Raw genomic sequence first — 17,860 nt, 5'->3', positions numbered from 1 at the left:
CTTCGAGAAACCCTTGGCAGAGCGTTAGTGCTGACGCTGAGAAGAAAGCATCAGTTTGTGGGCCGTGGAACACGAGCGAATCACAGCGTCCGAATTAGTGGACAGAGAACAGCCGAATCCCCCAGACAGCCAATCAGAACAGACGGAATCCCCACGGGCCAATCAGCACCCACGGAATCCCCACGGGCCAATCACACGTCTCAATGATCTGAACAAAGCTGCAGCTGATTAACAAAACAAACATTTACTTATAAACACACTTATACAGCTTAAAAAGAAGCAAATGTCCATATAGTTACAAAGTCAAACTGAAACATTATTATTGTTCAGGTGTGTGCTCGTGTAAAGGCAGCTCGGCAACGTCTCCACGACAGTTTATAAAAATAATACAATGTCCAGTAGAATATTATCATATTCCATTTGATGATGAATGAGATTTCCATAGCTCATGGTCCCTGTGGTGCAGCTGCCTCACGGGACACTGGGCCCCCTGGCGCAGCTCTGCCACAGAGCAGTAGGTCCCCTGATGGAGCTGCGTGGAAGGAACTCTCAGAGGATCTCCAGGGACCATCTCTGATTCATTTTGTGTGGGTTGAATTCATTGAGAATAATCTGGCTTTTGTCGAACTGCTGACCTCCTGTAGAGAGAGAACGAGGGTGTCTTTTTAAAATGTGCATTTCGGCTTACATTAGTAATACTGGTTTAAAACTTTCAAGAAAGTCGTATATCACACCGACATCAAAACCAGCGTTTGCTTCTCTAATTTTACAACACTTTTTTTTTTACACATTTTGATACCGCTAATGATGTATTATTTAAATGACGAATCCTTAACTTAATTGAAATGCATTTTTATTATTATTATTATTATTTCACTGTAAAAAATTATGTTCTCCTTCAATATTTCTTGTTTTCCAGCACAAATATCTCAACTTTCTTAAATCAAGATATATTTACTGGAGAAGCAAAATTACGTTTATTAAGATGTGAAAAATGCATGAAAATGAAGTGAGTTATGTTTTCTCTATGAATTCAGTTTATATTTCTGACTCCATTGTCAGATAGTTGTTCTAGTTTTAAACACAAACTCATTTTCATGCATTTTTCACATCTTAATATCTTCAGTCATTCTACTTCTCCAGTAAATGCATCTTGATTTCAGAATGCCTAGATATGTGTTTTTCTCAATAAGATAATAATTTTAATAAAAAAGTTATGATTTTTATCATGCTATTACAATTTAAATATGACTTTCTTTTGCATTGAGTGCTTAAATGACAAATGTCAATCATAATGGCACTACAAATCATTTCCTTTATGCAAAGTCTCTGAATTATGAATGATGACGAGCATTTCTTCATGAGATTCTGTTAAATGTTTAATCATTTGTAGTTACGTTAGTTTCTCTCATTGTTCATTACTTTCCGAAGCGCCTGTCATCTGTTGATCTCAACATGTCACACACACACACACACACACACACACACACACACACACACACACACACACACACACACACACACACACACACACACACACACACACACACACACACATCTCTGAATAAGAGCATCTGCCGCATGAATATTAAAGCGCTCGTTCTGTGTGTATCCAGCAGGTGGCGCTACACGCTCATCTATTTATTCATCTACTGATGCAAACACACATTTCTGAGGTTAGCATAACTCATGTGGATTTATGAGAGCACTATATTAAGAGTAATCTCTTCCAGCAGAAACTCACCCGTTTTTTTATTTTCCATAGTGTCATTTAAGGAAGTTACACAGAATATTTACTGAGTTAATGCCAGAAATCACACGGATGTCTCTGTCAAAGGAATGTAAAACTACTTAAACCTGATTAACACAAGAAATGCTTTCTCACTAATTTCTCGGTTATTAAAAACAAAGGAGTTTACAGTAAAGCTCTTTCAATGGAAGTGTATGTGGAACCGGTTACGCTGAAATAATTCAAATACTAGTAACGAAAATATGAAAAGTTGCATTGGCACTAAACTTATTAACTGGAAACTAAACGCTTGTGGAAGTTTTCTGGCCCCGGTGTGAGATGGTGTTGAGCGCTCTCTGACTGACCTTTGACCTCCAGCACGAGGTTCGGTGCGCTGTGACTCCGAATGACCCCGTCGCTCGTGATGCTCCAGATCTGATGAGGTTTGCCGAACTCTGAAGACAGAACCGCTCGCGACCCGGGCATCAGAACACCAGACGCCACGGACACACAGCAGTCCAGCAGCCACTGAGACACACACATCCATGTATATATTTTAAAAATATTTACATGTTTATATACATTTTTATTAGGGCTGTCAAAAAATTAATCGCGATTAATCGCATCCAAAATAAAAGTTTGTGCTTGCATAATATATGTGTGTGTACTGTGTATAATTATTATGTATAAATACACACACATTCATGTATATATTTAAGAAATATTTGCATTTATATACTGTATATACATTTATATAATTTATATTATATATAAATATTTTATATATAAATATAACCAATTTTTCTTAAATATATACATGATTGTGTGTGTTTTTATATGTATAAATAATTATACACAGTACACACACATATATTATGTAAACACAAACTTTTATTTTGGATGCGATTAATCGCAATTAATCTTTTGACAGCCCTACTTTATATTTAAATATAATTTATATTATATATAATTATAAATACTTAATATATAAATATATTTTTTCTTAAAAGTATACATGCATGTGTGTGTATTTATATATACAGAATTATTATACACAGTACACACACATATATGATGTAAACAAAAACTTTTATTCTGCAAACGATTAGTTGCGATTAATCGCTGTGCATCCCTAAATAAAATATGAGCAGAACTCAGTGGATATTTGACAGGTTTTATCCATCCTTCTGTTAGACTGTCTCACACACACACACACACACACACACAGGTTTTGTCCGTCCTTCTGTTAGACTGTCTCACACACACACACACACACACACACACACACACACACACACACACACACACACACACAGGTTTTGTCCGTCCTTCTGTTAGACTGTCTCACACACACACACACACACACACACACACACACACACACACACACACACACACACACACACACACACACACACACACACACACACACACACAGGTTTTGTCCATCCTTCTGTTAGACTGTCTCTCTCACACACACACACACACACACACACACACACACACACAGGTTTTGTCCGTCCTTCTGTTAGACTGTCTCTCTCACACACACACACACACACACACACACACACACACACACACACACACACACACACACACACACACAGGTTTTGTCCATCCTTCTGTTAGACTGTCTCTCACACACACACACACACAGGTTTTGTCCATCCTTCTGTTAGACTGTCTCACACACACACACACACACACACACACACACACACACACACACACACACACAGGTTTTGTCCATCCTTCTGTTAGACTGTCTCTCACACACACACACACACACACACACACAGGTTTTGTCCGTCCTTCTGTTAGACTGTCTCACACACACACACACACACACACACACACACACACACACACACACACACAGGTTTTGTCCGTCCTTCTGTTAGACTGTCTCACACACACACACACACACACACACAGGTTTTGTCCGTCCTTCTGTTAGACTGTCTCTCTCACACACACACACACACACACACACACACACACAGGTTTTGTCCATCCTTCTGTTAGACTGTCTCACACACACACACACACACACACACACACACACACACACACACACACACACACACACACACACACACACACACACACACACAGGTTTTGTCCATCCTTCTGTTAGACTGTCTCTCACACACACACACACACACACACACACACACACAGGTTTTGTCCGTCCTTCTGTTAGACTGTCTCACACACACACACACACACACACACACACACACACACACACAGGTTTTGTCCGTCCTTCTGTTAGACTGTCTCACACACACACACACACACACACACACACACACACAGGTTTTGTCCGTCCTTCTGTTAGACTGTCTCACACACACACACACACACACACACACACACACACACACACACAGGTTTTGTCCATCCTTCTGTTAGACTGTCTCTCACACACACACACACACACACACACACACACACACACAGGTTTTGTCCGTCCTTCTGTTAGACTGTCTCACACACACACACACACACACACACACACACACACACACACAGGTTTTGTCCGTCCTTCTGTTAGACTGTCTCACACACACACACACACACACACAGGTTTTGTCCGTCCTTCTGTTAGACTGTCTCACACACACACACACACACACACACACACACACACACACACACACACACAGGTTTTGTCCGTCCTTCTGTTAGACTGTGTCTCACACACACACACACACACACACACACACACACACACACACACACACACACACACACACTTCTGTCAGACTGTCTCACACACACACCTTCTGTCAGACTGTCTCACACACACACCTTCTGTCAGACTGTCTCACACACACACACACACACACACTTCTGTTAGACTGTGTCTCACACACACACACACACACACACACACACACACACACACACACACACACACACACACACACACACTTCTGTCAGACTGTCTCACACATGAATTATGTTGAATATCTGTCAGCTGGTAAATTTAACTACACGATTAGATAATACCAGTTTAGCTCAACCAGTGACCAAGCAAAGCTTCATTGTGTTCAGTGTGTGTGTGAAAAGAGCATTCGCAGTTACAGACAAAACATGATCAGCTCAAAGTGGCCCGATCAGTTCTGCTCCCAAATTTGTATTAATTTTACACAACATGAAGAATTATTGGGTATAATATGTCTCAGTTTACTTTAGTGTCCTGCACACAATAGTGAAAAATGATATCTGGTGTCTGAATAATTTTAGGTGTGCCTGTATGCTGTATATATATATATATATATATCTCTACCTTGCACTGCAAGCGACCGTCCTGATAGGCCCAGATCTGATCGGCTCCGCCCCTCTCCTCGCTCCCCTGGATACGCATCAGTTTGATGTCATCGAGTGACCCGGTGACTGACATCATAAGCCCCGCCTCTTCGTTACGCAAGCGGAACAGCGGCTGCTTCTGAACGGGAGAAACTGTGTGTGAGTGTGTTTACATCAAACCAGTCAAGTCAAGACTCCTCATCTCTACAGCGCTGTAACAATATAGAGTCTCACACACACTCTCAGTCACGTCAGCTTCATCTCTACAGCGCTGTAACAATATAGAGTTTCACACACACTCTCAGTCACGTCAGCTTCATCTCTACAGCGCTGTCACAATATAGAGTCTCACACACACTCTCAGTCACGTCAGCTTCATCTCTACAGCGCTGTCACAATATAGAGTCTCACACACACTCTCAGTCACGTCAGCTTCATCTCTACAGCGCTGTCACAATATAGAGTCTCACACACACTCTCAGTCACGTCAGCTTCATCTCTACAGCGCTGTAACAATATAGAGTCTCACACACACTCTCAGTCACGTCAGCTTCATCTCTACAGCGCTGTAACAATACAGAGTCTCACACACACTCTCAGTCACGTCAGCTTCATCTCTACAGCGCTGTCACAATATAGAGTCTCACACACACTCTCAGTCACGTCAGCTTCATCTCTACAGCGCTGTAACAATACAGAGTCTCACACACACTCTCAGTCACGTCAGCTTCATCTCTACAGCGCTGTAACAATACAGAGTCTCACACACACTCTCAGTCACGTCAGCTTCATCTCTACAGCGCTGTCACAATATAGAGTCTCACACACACTCTCAGTCACGTCAGCTTCATCTCTACAGCGCTGTCACAATATAGAGTCTCACACACACTCTCAGTCACGTCAGCTTCATCTCTACAGCGCTGTAACAATATAGAGTCTCACACACACTCTCAGTCACGTCAGCTTCATCTCTACAGCGCTGTCACAATATAGAGTCTCACACACACTCTCAGTCACGTCAGCTTCATCTCTACAGCGCTGTCACACTATAGAGTCTCACAGCAGATCTAGAATAAAGTTATTGTCCAGATAAAGTTAGTTTTGATCGATTCACTTCCGTTGTAAAGATCATCAGTGATTAACTTAGCGGCCGCTAACACGACACCGATCAGAAAACAGAAACTTTAATGCGTTCTGGACGTTTATCCGCACAATAACAGTCAACCAGTGCCTGAGCCTCGAGAACACACACCTTGAAATAGGATCCACGGTTCAAGCGTTGAATAATTATAAAATGAAAAGTTATAATCTCCGCGTAAACTTCAAAAACGTGAATCTGTCAAAACGCTAATGGCACATGCGCATTATGCTGGGTTGTTTCAACCCAATTTTGGGTCAAATATGGACAAAAATTTAATTTAAAAATGTAACCCAACGGTTGGGTTTGTCCATATTTGACCCAAAATTGGGTTGAAACAACCCAGCATTTTTTAGAGTGGAGCGTTTTAATATATATATATGTGCGCAGGCGTGTAGTCTTTCTTTACAAATTGACCTCAACAAATTACTTGTTTACTTGTTTCAACCCAATTTTGGGTCAAATTTGGACAAACCCAGCCGTTGGGTTACATTTTTTTATTAAATTTTTAACCCAACGTTTGGGTTTGTCCATATTTGACCCAAAATTGGGTTGAAACAACCCAGCATTTTTTAGAGTGATGTCTGGCCCTAAAAATGTATAATACAGAATTATTTATTACATATATATATATATTATATACAGAACTGTAATTATTTTGATATCGTTTCATCTGTACTGGGGTAAAGGGGAGGAGGCCTTCAGGGGATTTTTATAAACTATAGTGAATAAACTGATAATGTGAGAAATGTTGAAGGAGTCGGAGTACTTTTTGGTTTGTCTGTACATCATAATGATAAGCAGACACTTTTCTAGTCCCGCCCCCTAATGTGTCATCACTGCGGTGGGCGGAGCCTCTCACCTGCATGAGTGGGCGGAGCGATCCGATTCGACGCCAGGAGGAGAGTTTGGGCCAATCAGGAACAGCGCCAGGCTTCAGCAGGAACTGAGAACCTCTGAAGTTACTGGCCTCGTACAGAACCCACCTGTCAATCAACACACACACACACACACACACACACACACAGGGTCAAACACACGTTTGCTAACGGATGGTGAACACTGACACACACTGTACGCCCGTCTCTAAGCACACACTCGGGTTATTTTGAGGTTGTGGTCAGTTCAGGCTAAATATACAGTACGTCCTCACATGCTCTTTCTTTTCTGGAAAGAATTTGGCAGTTCTGGAAAAAGTTTGTAACGCTTAGCGAGTCTGACGTCTGCAAAAGTGGATATTAGAGCTTGACATTACCATGTTGTGAAGCTAAAGGCACAAAACACACTAGTAAACAACATTATAACACACAAATATCAAGTACAATAGTTCTGGTTATTATTGTGTGTCAGTTTAGCGTCCCTGTTGTTCAGCTAGTGACTCCGCGAGCGGACGGTTCTGCTGTCGGAGAGAGAGCGCAGGTTCACGCGCCGGCGCTGAATGTCACACGCGGCTGAAGTGTTTCACACACACTGAATGTGTTTAGAGACTCCATAACTGACAGGTTTCCCGCTCGCCCGCGGGTCAGGCCGTATATAAACACTGGATCACTGTGGTCATGGAAACCAGTAAACATGCGATGAGTGGAGAAACACACACACACACACACACACACACACACACACGTTCAGAAACCGCTGGACGGAGCGAGACAGAGAGGAACCGAAGGCAGGAGTCTCAGTGTTTTAAAGTGAAGCAAAAAACTAAAGCTAGTGTGTGTGTGTGTGAGAGGGTGAGTGTGTGTTTGTGTGTGAGAGAGAGTGAGTGTGTGTTTGTGTGCGTGTATGTGTGTGCATATGTGTGTGTGTGTGTGCTTGCTTGTGTGTGTGTGTGTGTGTGTGTGGGTGTGTGGGTGTGTGTGTGTATGCGTGCGTGCGTGTGTATGCGTGCGTGCGTGTGTATGCGTGCGTGTATGCGTGCGTGTATGCGTTCATGTGTGTCTGTGTGTGTGTGTGCGTGTGTGTGTGTGTCTGTGTGTGTGTGTTTGTGTGTGCGTGCGTGCGTGTGTGAGTGTGCGTGCGTGCGTGTGTGTGTGTGCATGTGTGATTGTGTCTGTGTGTGTGTGTGTGTATGCGTGAGTGTGCGTGTCTGTGTGCGTGTGTGAGAGTGTGTGTGCGTGTGTGTGTGAGTGTGTGTGCGTGTGTGAGTGTGTCTGTGTGTGTGCGTGCGTGTGTGTGTGTGTGTCTGTGCGTGCGTGCGTGCGTGCGTGTGTGTGCGTGCGCGTGTGTGTGTGTGTGTGTGTGTGTCTCACATGCCGCCCTCCACCAGTATCGAGGAGACTCGGGTCCAGCTCTCCGTCAGCTGCAGGTTCACAGAGCTCGACTTCAGGACAGTTCTCCGTCCTCTGAGTCCCGGACGCTCGAACAGGGCGATAGACGGCAGAGAAAACTCCTGACACACAGAACAACAAGTTATTATTTCAGGAACATTTCTACAGTCTTATTTGAGATGTTGGTACATAAAAGCTCCAAATATTATCGAGGGCCTATTATGGGTCTCGCTGTAGTTCTCAGGCTCGACTAGAACATGTTCTCCTGCTGGAATGTTGATTATTCTCCTCATATTCTCCAGTGTTGCGGCTCCTCTCTTCCCAGTCTGTCAGTAACGCTCTGTTTACTTCCTGTCTCTATGAAGCCCCGCCTTCTGTAAAGCACACTGTGCTCTGATTGGTCGGCTGGAGCAGTGTGTTGTGATTGGTCGAGCGCTTCGAGTGTGTTTGGGAAATGTCCCGCCCCTTACCATAACCGGCAGTTTAACACACTACTGACTAACTCAACCAGGCCCCGCCCCTTTATTCTGCATATTAATTATTATAATGAGGAATATTGTGACGTGTTCGTTCCCGGAAGAAACTCGAGACTACAGTGGAGGCGTTTCAGGAGTTCAGAAACACTGACTCTGATATAGAGAAGAACTGGAGCTTTCTCATGATCAACAGCAACACACACACTGAACACAGATGAATATGTGCTCTTCAACTCTTCAACTCAAATATGACTTTAGATGTATTTTAGACTCACATGTCCAATGTGTTGGACAGACAGCACTGATGCGTCGGGTTGTGTGAAGCCCATCGTCCTCAGATCTGGATACACACCTTCTTCCAGAACACACTGATGTCCAGAGAAAAACTTACAGCCAAACGCCAGCCAGCTGCACACACACACACACACACACACACACAGAGAGAGAGATGTTCATATAAGGGCAGAAAACACACACGCACACACACACACACGTTCATATGAGGGCAGAAAAACAAACACACACACACACACACACACACACACAAACAAACAAACAAACACACACAAACAAACACACGTTGATATGACGACAGAAAAACACAGACACACACACAAACAAACAGATACACACACACACACACACGTTGATAGGACGACAGAAAAACAGACACACACACAAACAAAAAGACACACACACACACACACACACACTAAAACACACACACACAAACAAAAAGACACAGACACACACACACAGACACACGTTGATATGACGACAGAAAAACACAGACACACACTCACAAACAAACACACACACACACACACACACACACACACACACACACACACACACACACACACACAGAGATGTTCATATGAGGGCAGAAAAAACACACACACACACACACACACCCATTCATATGAGGGCAGAAAACACACGCACACACACACACACACATGTTGATATGAGGGCAGAAAACACACACACACACACACACACACATTCATATGAGGGCAGAAAACACACACACACACACGGTGATATGAGGGCAGAAAAAACACACACACACACACACACACACACACGTTGATATGAGGGCAGAAAACACACACACACACACACACACACACACGTTGATATGAGGGCAGAAAACACACACACACACACACACACACACACACACACACACACACACACCTTCCAGTATTAACCCTGCAGGAGCGCACGATGAACTCTTCAGGCATTCTGGGTAATGAGTCCTGCAGAACTACAGACGTCCCCCTGAACCCAGGCTCAGAGAACAGCTCGATCTGGAGCAAACACACGATTACACCGCATTATAATCATTACAATAATATTAACAATAATACAAATATTTATCTTTACAAACCTGGAAGTGGCAGGAGTTCTCTAGATTTTCCTGAAACATAATGAAGCGTAAAAGCAGAAACACGTTAATATGAATATTACGTCAACATGAAATCTAAACATGAGCATGTTCTCTTTTATTAGTCTTGCAAAAAATGCTTTTATTTATTATATTTCCAATACTTTGCATTTAACAATAAACTTCTACATGTGTGTTCAGTAGTCGCTGTGCTTCAGTTTAAATGTGCAACACTTCATGTTTTTACAACCAAATTACATGCATCTCATTATTTTAAATTACAGTGGAATGTTTTCTTCAACATCTCGCGATTTCGGGGCACGAGTTCCCGAACACAATGCATGATGGGATACGCTTTCGGTGTTGCTCTGCAAAAAATTTTTTTTTCTTACTCAGTATTTTAATCTAGTTTTTTTGTTTGCGTCTGTAGATTCCTCATAAATTCAACAAAAGTTGGCGTTAGAAAGCTCTCTCTCTCTCCTGTACAATGCTGTCCGATCCAAATATGGTCATTTCCTGTTTATCAGCAGCCAATCGTGAAAGTAAAAGGGCTGAATGCGCAATCTCATTGGCTGATGATAAATCTTTAAAGCCCGTTTTCTCTCAAAATGACTTTTCTCTCATTCTCCAAGTCAGAAATCTCCACTTCAGTCACACCGATATACACCAAACCCTCCAGTCTTGTGCCTAGTTATATTATGAGGACATTTACTGAGGGATTTTTAAATATATTATTTCTAGCCTGATTTATATAACATTTTATTCCAAAAAACATGGCGAAAATCTATTTTTTAAGGCTATTGACAGTATATTCTGATTTACAGGATAACAAAAGTAGATATCCATAAATCCCTCTGTCATTTTTTCCCATCTAATATGTGAACACAATGAAAAAGTAATTTTGAACCTGTCTTTATCCAATACTCAATTTTTTAAATATATGCAAATTAGCGCATATTTACATTTACATTTACATTTACTCGTCTTAATGTAGGGAATCAACTGGGAAAGTTTCATGGTGATATCTGCTAGTTAAAACTTTGACCCTATTCACCTGTAGTGTCTCGCCTTAAATCAAGATGCGTTTAGTAGATGAGGAAAATTACGTAAGATATTAAGTCTTGTTTTCTCCGGGAATAAATACAAATTAAGAGAGTTTTGCTTAAAAAAAAGCTAAATTATCTGCCAATGGGGGAAGAAAAATAATCTTGTTTCTGTTTGAATTAATATTATTTTTCTGACCCCATTGGCAGTTAATTTAGCTTGTTTTAAGCAAAACTCTCTTAATTTTGATTTATTCCCAGAGAAAACAAGATTTAATATCTTATGTAATTTTCCTCATCCAGTAAATGCATCTTGATTTAAGAATGTTTAGATATTTGGACTGGAAACAAGACAAAAGTACTGAGTAAGAAGAGCATGTTTGCAGTGGGATATATATATATATATATAGTGTGGGTTTAGTGTGCATTTATGAGACATGGGAAAGTTTTTTTCACGCACTCTCAAGTGGCCAAGAGCACGTGTGTGTGTGTGTGTGTGTGTGTGTGTGTGTGTGTGTGTGTGTGTGTGTGTGCTCTCACCAGAGTCACCGGGATCACGGATGAGATCCGGCTGTCAGTCGCGCCCCAGTCCTCCGGGCTTCCGTAGAGACCTTTCTCCAGAACATACTGACGACCGCACAGCCCGGCATCCTCGAACGCAACCCAACTGCAACACACACACACACACACACACACACACACACACACACGAGGGGTTAAACACACAGCCCAGTATTCACATGTTCTTCATATAAAAGAGTTATGGTGTTAAGAAACAGCTTTCTGTTAGATTTTGGAATATGCAGAAAAAAAAAAATCTATGTTGGAAAAGTTTTTTTGGAAAAAAAAAAGTTTTTTATTTTGTTTTACTGTGGTTATAATTTCCACACTTTATTGCACTCTCACACACACACACACACATGCTCACAAGCACACGCACTCACACACACACACACACACACTATCTCTCTCTCTCTCTCTCACACACACACACACACACACTATCTCTCTCTCTCTCTCACACACACACACACACACACACACACACACACACACACACACACACACACACACACACACACACACACACACACACACACACACACACACACACACTATCTCTCTCTCTCTCACACACACACACACACACACACATGGATTGTGAAATGCGCTGCACGAGTACAGACTCTCTGTCTCCACCCACTTCTGATTATTTGCCTAAATGCACTTCTGTTGTTGATCTTTTTTTCCGCAGACAGAATTTTTCCTCCGAACGACGACGAGCCCGAGGCGTTAGTGTGTTTGCATGTGGGCGAGTGTGTCACGTGACCTGCCACCGGGTAATTATGCATAAACCGGTTCACTACTTCTGTGGAAGGAAGTTTTCATGGGACTCGACACTTCTTCACTCAATTTGAAAGTATGTTTAAGAGCTTTGTTTAATTAATAAAATGTATATCAAATTAAAAATGAATAATTGAATAACTAAGTCCATAAAGTGATGGAACCCCTAAGAGGTTCTATATATGAAGCGTGTGAAAAATGAAATAAATGAATAATTAAATAAAATGAATAAATAAATGTCATAATCGGAAAATAAATAAAGAAAAAACGACTTGATAAAATAAATATGATGAATTTTTTATCAAATTTATTTTTGTATTATTTTCCCCATAATTTATCATTTTTTTCTTTTATTATTTAACGTATTTTTATTATTTTTAATTTATTTATTTTTCAATTTATTTTGCATATTTATTTATTTATTCATGCATTAATTTATTTTTGTATTTATTTATTAATTTCCATTTTTAACATTAATTTATTCATTTTTAATTTCTGTTTGGTCCTCCATATAGAATCTATAGAATAATTAATCTGAAGTGTAAAAGTCCTTGCACACGGAGTCTGAACATTTCGCACGTTAAAAAATAAATATTTTGGCGTTTTTCATCCTTTTGATCCATCCAATCCGAATGACGAATACGAAATTTTCGGACTCAGTGTGCAAGGACCTTAACACACCAGACACACACACACTTCTGTTTCGGTGTTTTTAGCATCATCATAATGCTGACTGAAGTATCCAGCAGACTCACACTCCTGCCAGGACCTCGATGGAGCGAGTGTGTGCGCCGTACTGTGTGTCCGACGCGCTCTCCAGCGGCTCCTGGAGGTCCAGACTGACTCCGCGCTCCGAGAAGTCCAGCTCACTAAACATCTTCATATGAGGCGAGGAGAAATCCTGCAAAACAAGACGATTCTTCGGTCACCACTGGAGGATTGTGTCGGGTGAGAGAGGTGAAGGTGCTTCCGGGTATTGTGCGTCCAGACCACACAAACACTGCAGGTATGCGACGGAGATTGCGTAATGACAAAACCAACATCAAAAAATAACACTGCTAAAAATGAAGTATTTCTGTCTTGTTTTCCAGCACGAATATCCAAACATTCTTCAATCAAGATACATTTACTGGAGAAGCAATGACTGAAAATATGAAGTCTTGTTTACTGAAAAATGCATCAAAAGTTTTTGCTTTAAATTGTTTATTTTTCTGACCCCATTAGAAGATATTTGTTCTTGTTTTAAGCATAAAATTGCTTAACTGATTTTTTTCAGTAAACAAGACTGAATATCTGAAGTCATTTTGCTTCTCCAGTGAATGTATCTTGATTGAAGAATGTTTCCCAGGTCAAAAAACACTTTAATTTTCTAATAATCTCCACTGCATCTCTTTTCTCTCAGTCTCTGAAACGCTTCATTCGGAGACTCAGTCTCTAAGCTCCGCCTCTCTGAGAGCTGCTCTGCTGTGATTGGTCAGATTCAGTCTCTCTAAGCTCCGCCTCTCTGAGAGCTGCTCTGCTGTGATTGGTCAGATTCAGTCTCTCTAAGCTCCGCCTCTCTGAGAGCTGCTCTGCTGTGATTGGTCAGATTCAGTCTCTCTAAGCTCCGCCTCTCTGAGAGCTGCTCTGCTGTGATTGGTCAGATTCAGTCTCTCTAAGCTCCGCCTCTCTGTGAGCTGCTCTGCTCTGATTGGTCAGATTCAGTCTCTCTAAGCTCCGCGTCTCTGAGAGCTGCTCTGCTGTGATTGGTCAGAAAGCAAACGCTCATTATCATATCTGGATCTCAGCTCTTGATCACAGTGATACGAACAGTAACGATGGCGTGGGTTTTACCGTCTCAATCTCAGAGAACAGCGTCTTCTCGACACGAACAACGCGAACCAAACTCTTCCAGTCTCAGATACACTACAGTGTTTGAGGGCGGGGCTTAGAGATGCTGATCAGCCAATCAACACCAGAGGCGGGGATTATCCAAATTAGTTACATAGAAGTGAATTAGCTTTTATTAGTTAAATTGTGACCGGAAGCGAGACTGGAATCACTGACGACTCGTTTCACGAAGTTGAAAATCACTTCTTTCTTTTAGGAGACAATAACTTTATTTGATCTTTGAAACTTTGCAAAGCTTTTACATTCACAAACATATTTGTGACCCTGGAGCACAAAACCAGTCACACAGTTTTTAGAAATTGAGGTGTATACATCATATAAAGCTGAATCAATAATCTCTCCATTGATGTGTGGTTTGTTAGGATAGGACAATATTTGGTCGAGACACAACTATTGAAAATCTGAAATCTGAGGAGCAAAAAAATGTAAACATTGAGAAAATCTCCTTTAAAGTTGTGCATTTATGTTCACGATTGTGCTGCATTCACTCACAAAAATACATGTTTTATATATTTACGGTAGGACATTTACTAAATATCTTCATGGAACATGATCTTAATATCCTCATGATTTTTGGCATAAAAGAAAAATGTATAATTTTGACCCGTAAAATGTATAGTTGCTATTGCCACAGATATACCTGTGCGACTCCAGACTGGTGTAGTGATTCAGCGTCACGTTTTATTAGTCTTAGTTAACGATAATGAACTTTCTCTCTAGTAAAGAGACTCACCATGAAGACGGGCCTCAGAGAGAGCAGCTTCTGCCCCGTCCCGCCCCAGTCGCTCCAGTCTAAATACTCTCCTTCCTCCAGGATGAACTGGTGCCCGTCGAAACCCTCGCGCTCGTATCCAACCCACCTGAGAAGAGTCGGGAGTAAAGCATTCATCACGTGTTTAACCCTCTGGTGCTCTTCATCACCAACAATTTTACGTTTTATTTTATTTTTTACTTCATCGGAATGGTACGAAACTTGGTGAAGGTTTTGGCACTTGCTGTGTGAACACACACATAAATCACGGACATGATCTGAACAGGTTTAATGATCCTGTAAACACACTTGTGCTGCTCGTGGTCAGAAATGACGATTGTAAATGAATGAGAGTTTCCTCTAGTGGAAGCGTTCGGTAATGCAGCCGAACAACATCTCACTGAGATCATTACTGACATCTCACACTCACATCTGGACACCACTGGCGCACATTTATGGATTAGATTTTCTTGCAGTTTTAGAGTAAAACGTGATTTTGAAAATATATATTTTGTATAAAAATTTAAAATAGTATTTTTGTGCATTTTTCATAACAATACACGTAAAATTGTGTTACTTTTTAAAAGTTCACTTTTTAAAATGTTTTTCACTTCTGCAATAATCTGCAGGTGTCGTGTTTACAACGAGATCAAACTTCAGTCTGTCGCTCTAAAGCGTTCAAGATTTACAGTTTAACTTGGAAATGTAATTATCATGTCTATGCTCAAAAAGTGAATAAATGGATTATAAATACAGTGGAAATATAATTTAGTATAAAAAAATCCCCTAAAAATACAAAATATTAAATAAAACACATGATCAAACTAAAAAGAAAAGAAAAATTCGGTCATTTTTGACCGGCACGCGAAGAGCCCCACATTTGTACAGGCGAGTGTAAGAGAAGCGCTGAGTGTTCAGGACTCACAGGCCTCCGAGGATCTTCAGGGATTCCACACAGCTCAGTCCGTGATCGTCCGGGTCGGAGAAGGAAAACACGTCTCCCTGCACCTCCACACAACGGCCCTCCAGACCGGCGTTCTCATACAGCACCGCCTGAGGAGAGCCAGAGATCTCGTTCACATGCACAACTCGTGTCTCCGTCGGACTGAAGATATTCTGATGATGAATCTGAGCGCGGTGTTTACATGAACGCTGAACATGTGGTCGGGTTGATGTTTCGGTTTCGGTTTTCAATCCGATCAAGTGTTTACATGTTCTCTGGACAAATAATCCGCTAGTAATGGGACTGACGGCTGATCGCACTGAAACGCCTTCATGTAAAAGCACATTAATCGATCCCCAATGAAATCTCGATCGGATTGAAAGGGTCGGATTATTCCTTTTCTAATCAAGATCAAGAGGACGTGTGAACACTTGATCAGATTAAAAACATGTGCAATGACGTAGAATAGCGTAATGACGTAGAGTAGCGTAATGACGTAGAATAGCGTAATGACGTAGAATAGCGTAATGACGTAGAATAGCGTAATGACGTAGAATAGCGTAATGACGTAGAATAGCGTAATGACGTAGAATAGCGTAATGACGTAGAGTAGCGTAATGACGTAATGACGTAGAATAGCGTAATGACGTAGAATAGCGTAATGACGTAGAGTAGCGTAATGACGTAATGACGTAGAATAGCGTAATGACGTAGAGTAGCGTAATGACGTAATGACGTAGAATAGCGTAATGACGTAGAATAGCGTAATGACGTAGAATAGCGTAATGATGTAGAATAGCGTAATGACGTAGAATAGCGTAATGACGTAGAGTAGCGTAATGACGTAGAGTAGCGTAATGACGTAATGACGTAGAATAGCGTAATGACGTAGAATAGCGTAATGACGTAGAATAGCGTAATGACGTAGAATAGCGTAATGACGTAATGACGTAGAATAGCGTAATGACGTAGAATAGCGTAATGACGTAGAGTAGCGTAATGACGTAATGACGTAGAATAGCGTAATGACGTAGAGTAGCGTAATGACGTAATGACGTAGAATAGCGTAATGACGTAGAATAGCGTAATGACGTAGAATAGCGTAATGACGTAGAATAGCGTAATGACGTAGAATAGCGTAATGACGTAGAGTAGCGTAATGACGTAATGACGTAGAATAGCGTAATGACGTAGAGTAGCGTAATGACGTAATGACTTAGAATAGCGTAATGACGTAGAATAGCGTAATGACGTAGAGTAGCGTAATGACGTAGAGTAGCGTAATGACGTAGAGTAGCGTAATGACGTAGAGTAGCGTAATGACGTAGAGTAGCGTAACGTAGACGGCACAACGGCACATATGTTCATCGTCTCCAAATTATGACCAGAAATGGATCAATATTAAATCTGCTGTTTAAAACAAAAAAAACACCAATGTTGGAGAATAATTATTACGTGCAACATCGGAAAACTCTGTATATTCGTGAGCGCGTCAAAAATCTATTCCGATTTGAAGGTTGTGGCTTATAATCAACCCGATCACATGTTCAGCGTTCATGTAAACACTGGAC

The 17,860-nt window shown here is 41.3% G+C and overlaps 1 protein-coding gene across 1 annotated transcript in view; it reads right to left on the bottom strand.

The window, feature by feature from the left end:
• Window positions 1-225: 225 nt before the first annotated feature.
• crybg1b (crystallin beta-gamma domain containing 1b) overlaps window positions 226-17,860 on the bottom strand; it is a gene marked incomplete at its 5' end in the record, with an annotated part of 34,450 nt that continues 16,815 nt past the window's right edge. The window contains 12 exons of the mRNA XM_079622969.1: window positions 226-638; window positions 2,095-2,257; window positions 5,028-5,186; window positions 7,048-7,171; window positions 8,435-8,574; window positions 9,204-9,336; window positions 10,129-10,241; window positions 10,322-10,351; window positions 11,902-12,028; window positions 13,461-13,606; window positions 15,329-15,455; window positions 16,272-16,399. Coding sequence (XP_079479095.1) covers window positions 550-638; window positions 2,095-2,257; window positions 5,028-5,186; window positions 7,048-7,171; window positions 8,435-8,574; window positions 9,204-9,336; window positions 10,129-10,241; window positions 10,322-10,351; window positions 11,902-12,028; window positions 13,461-13,606; window positions 15,329-15,455; window positions 16,272-16,399 — 1,479 coding nt within the window. The 3' untranslated portion in view covers window positions 226-549. The remainder of the gene's footprint in view (window positions 639-2,094; window positions 2,258-5,027; window positions 5,187-7,047; window positions 7,172-8,434; window positions 8,575-9,203; window positions 9,337-10,128; window positions 10,242-10,321; window positions 10,352-11,901; window positions 12,029-13,460; window positions 13,607-15,328; window positions 15,456-16,271; window positions 16,400-17,860) is intronic.

This window comes from Phoxinus phoxinus (assembly GCF_949152265.1).
Source record: "Phoxinus phoxinus genome assembly, chromosome: 9".
Classification (NCBI taxonomy): Eukaryota; Metazoa; Chordata; class Actinopteri; order Cypriniformes; family Leuciscidae; genus Phoxinus; species Phoxinus phoxinus.
Note: the sequence above shows the minus strand (reverse complement) of the source record. Positions and strands in the feature narration are given on the sequence as shown.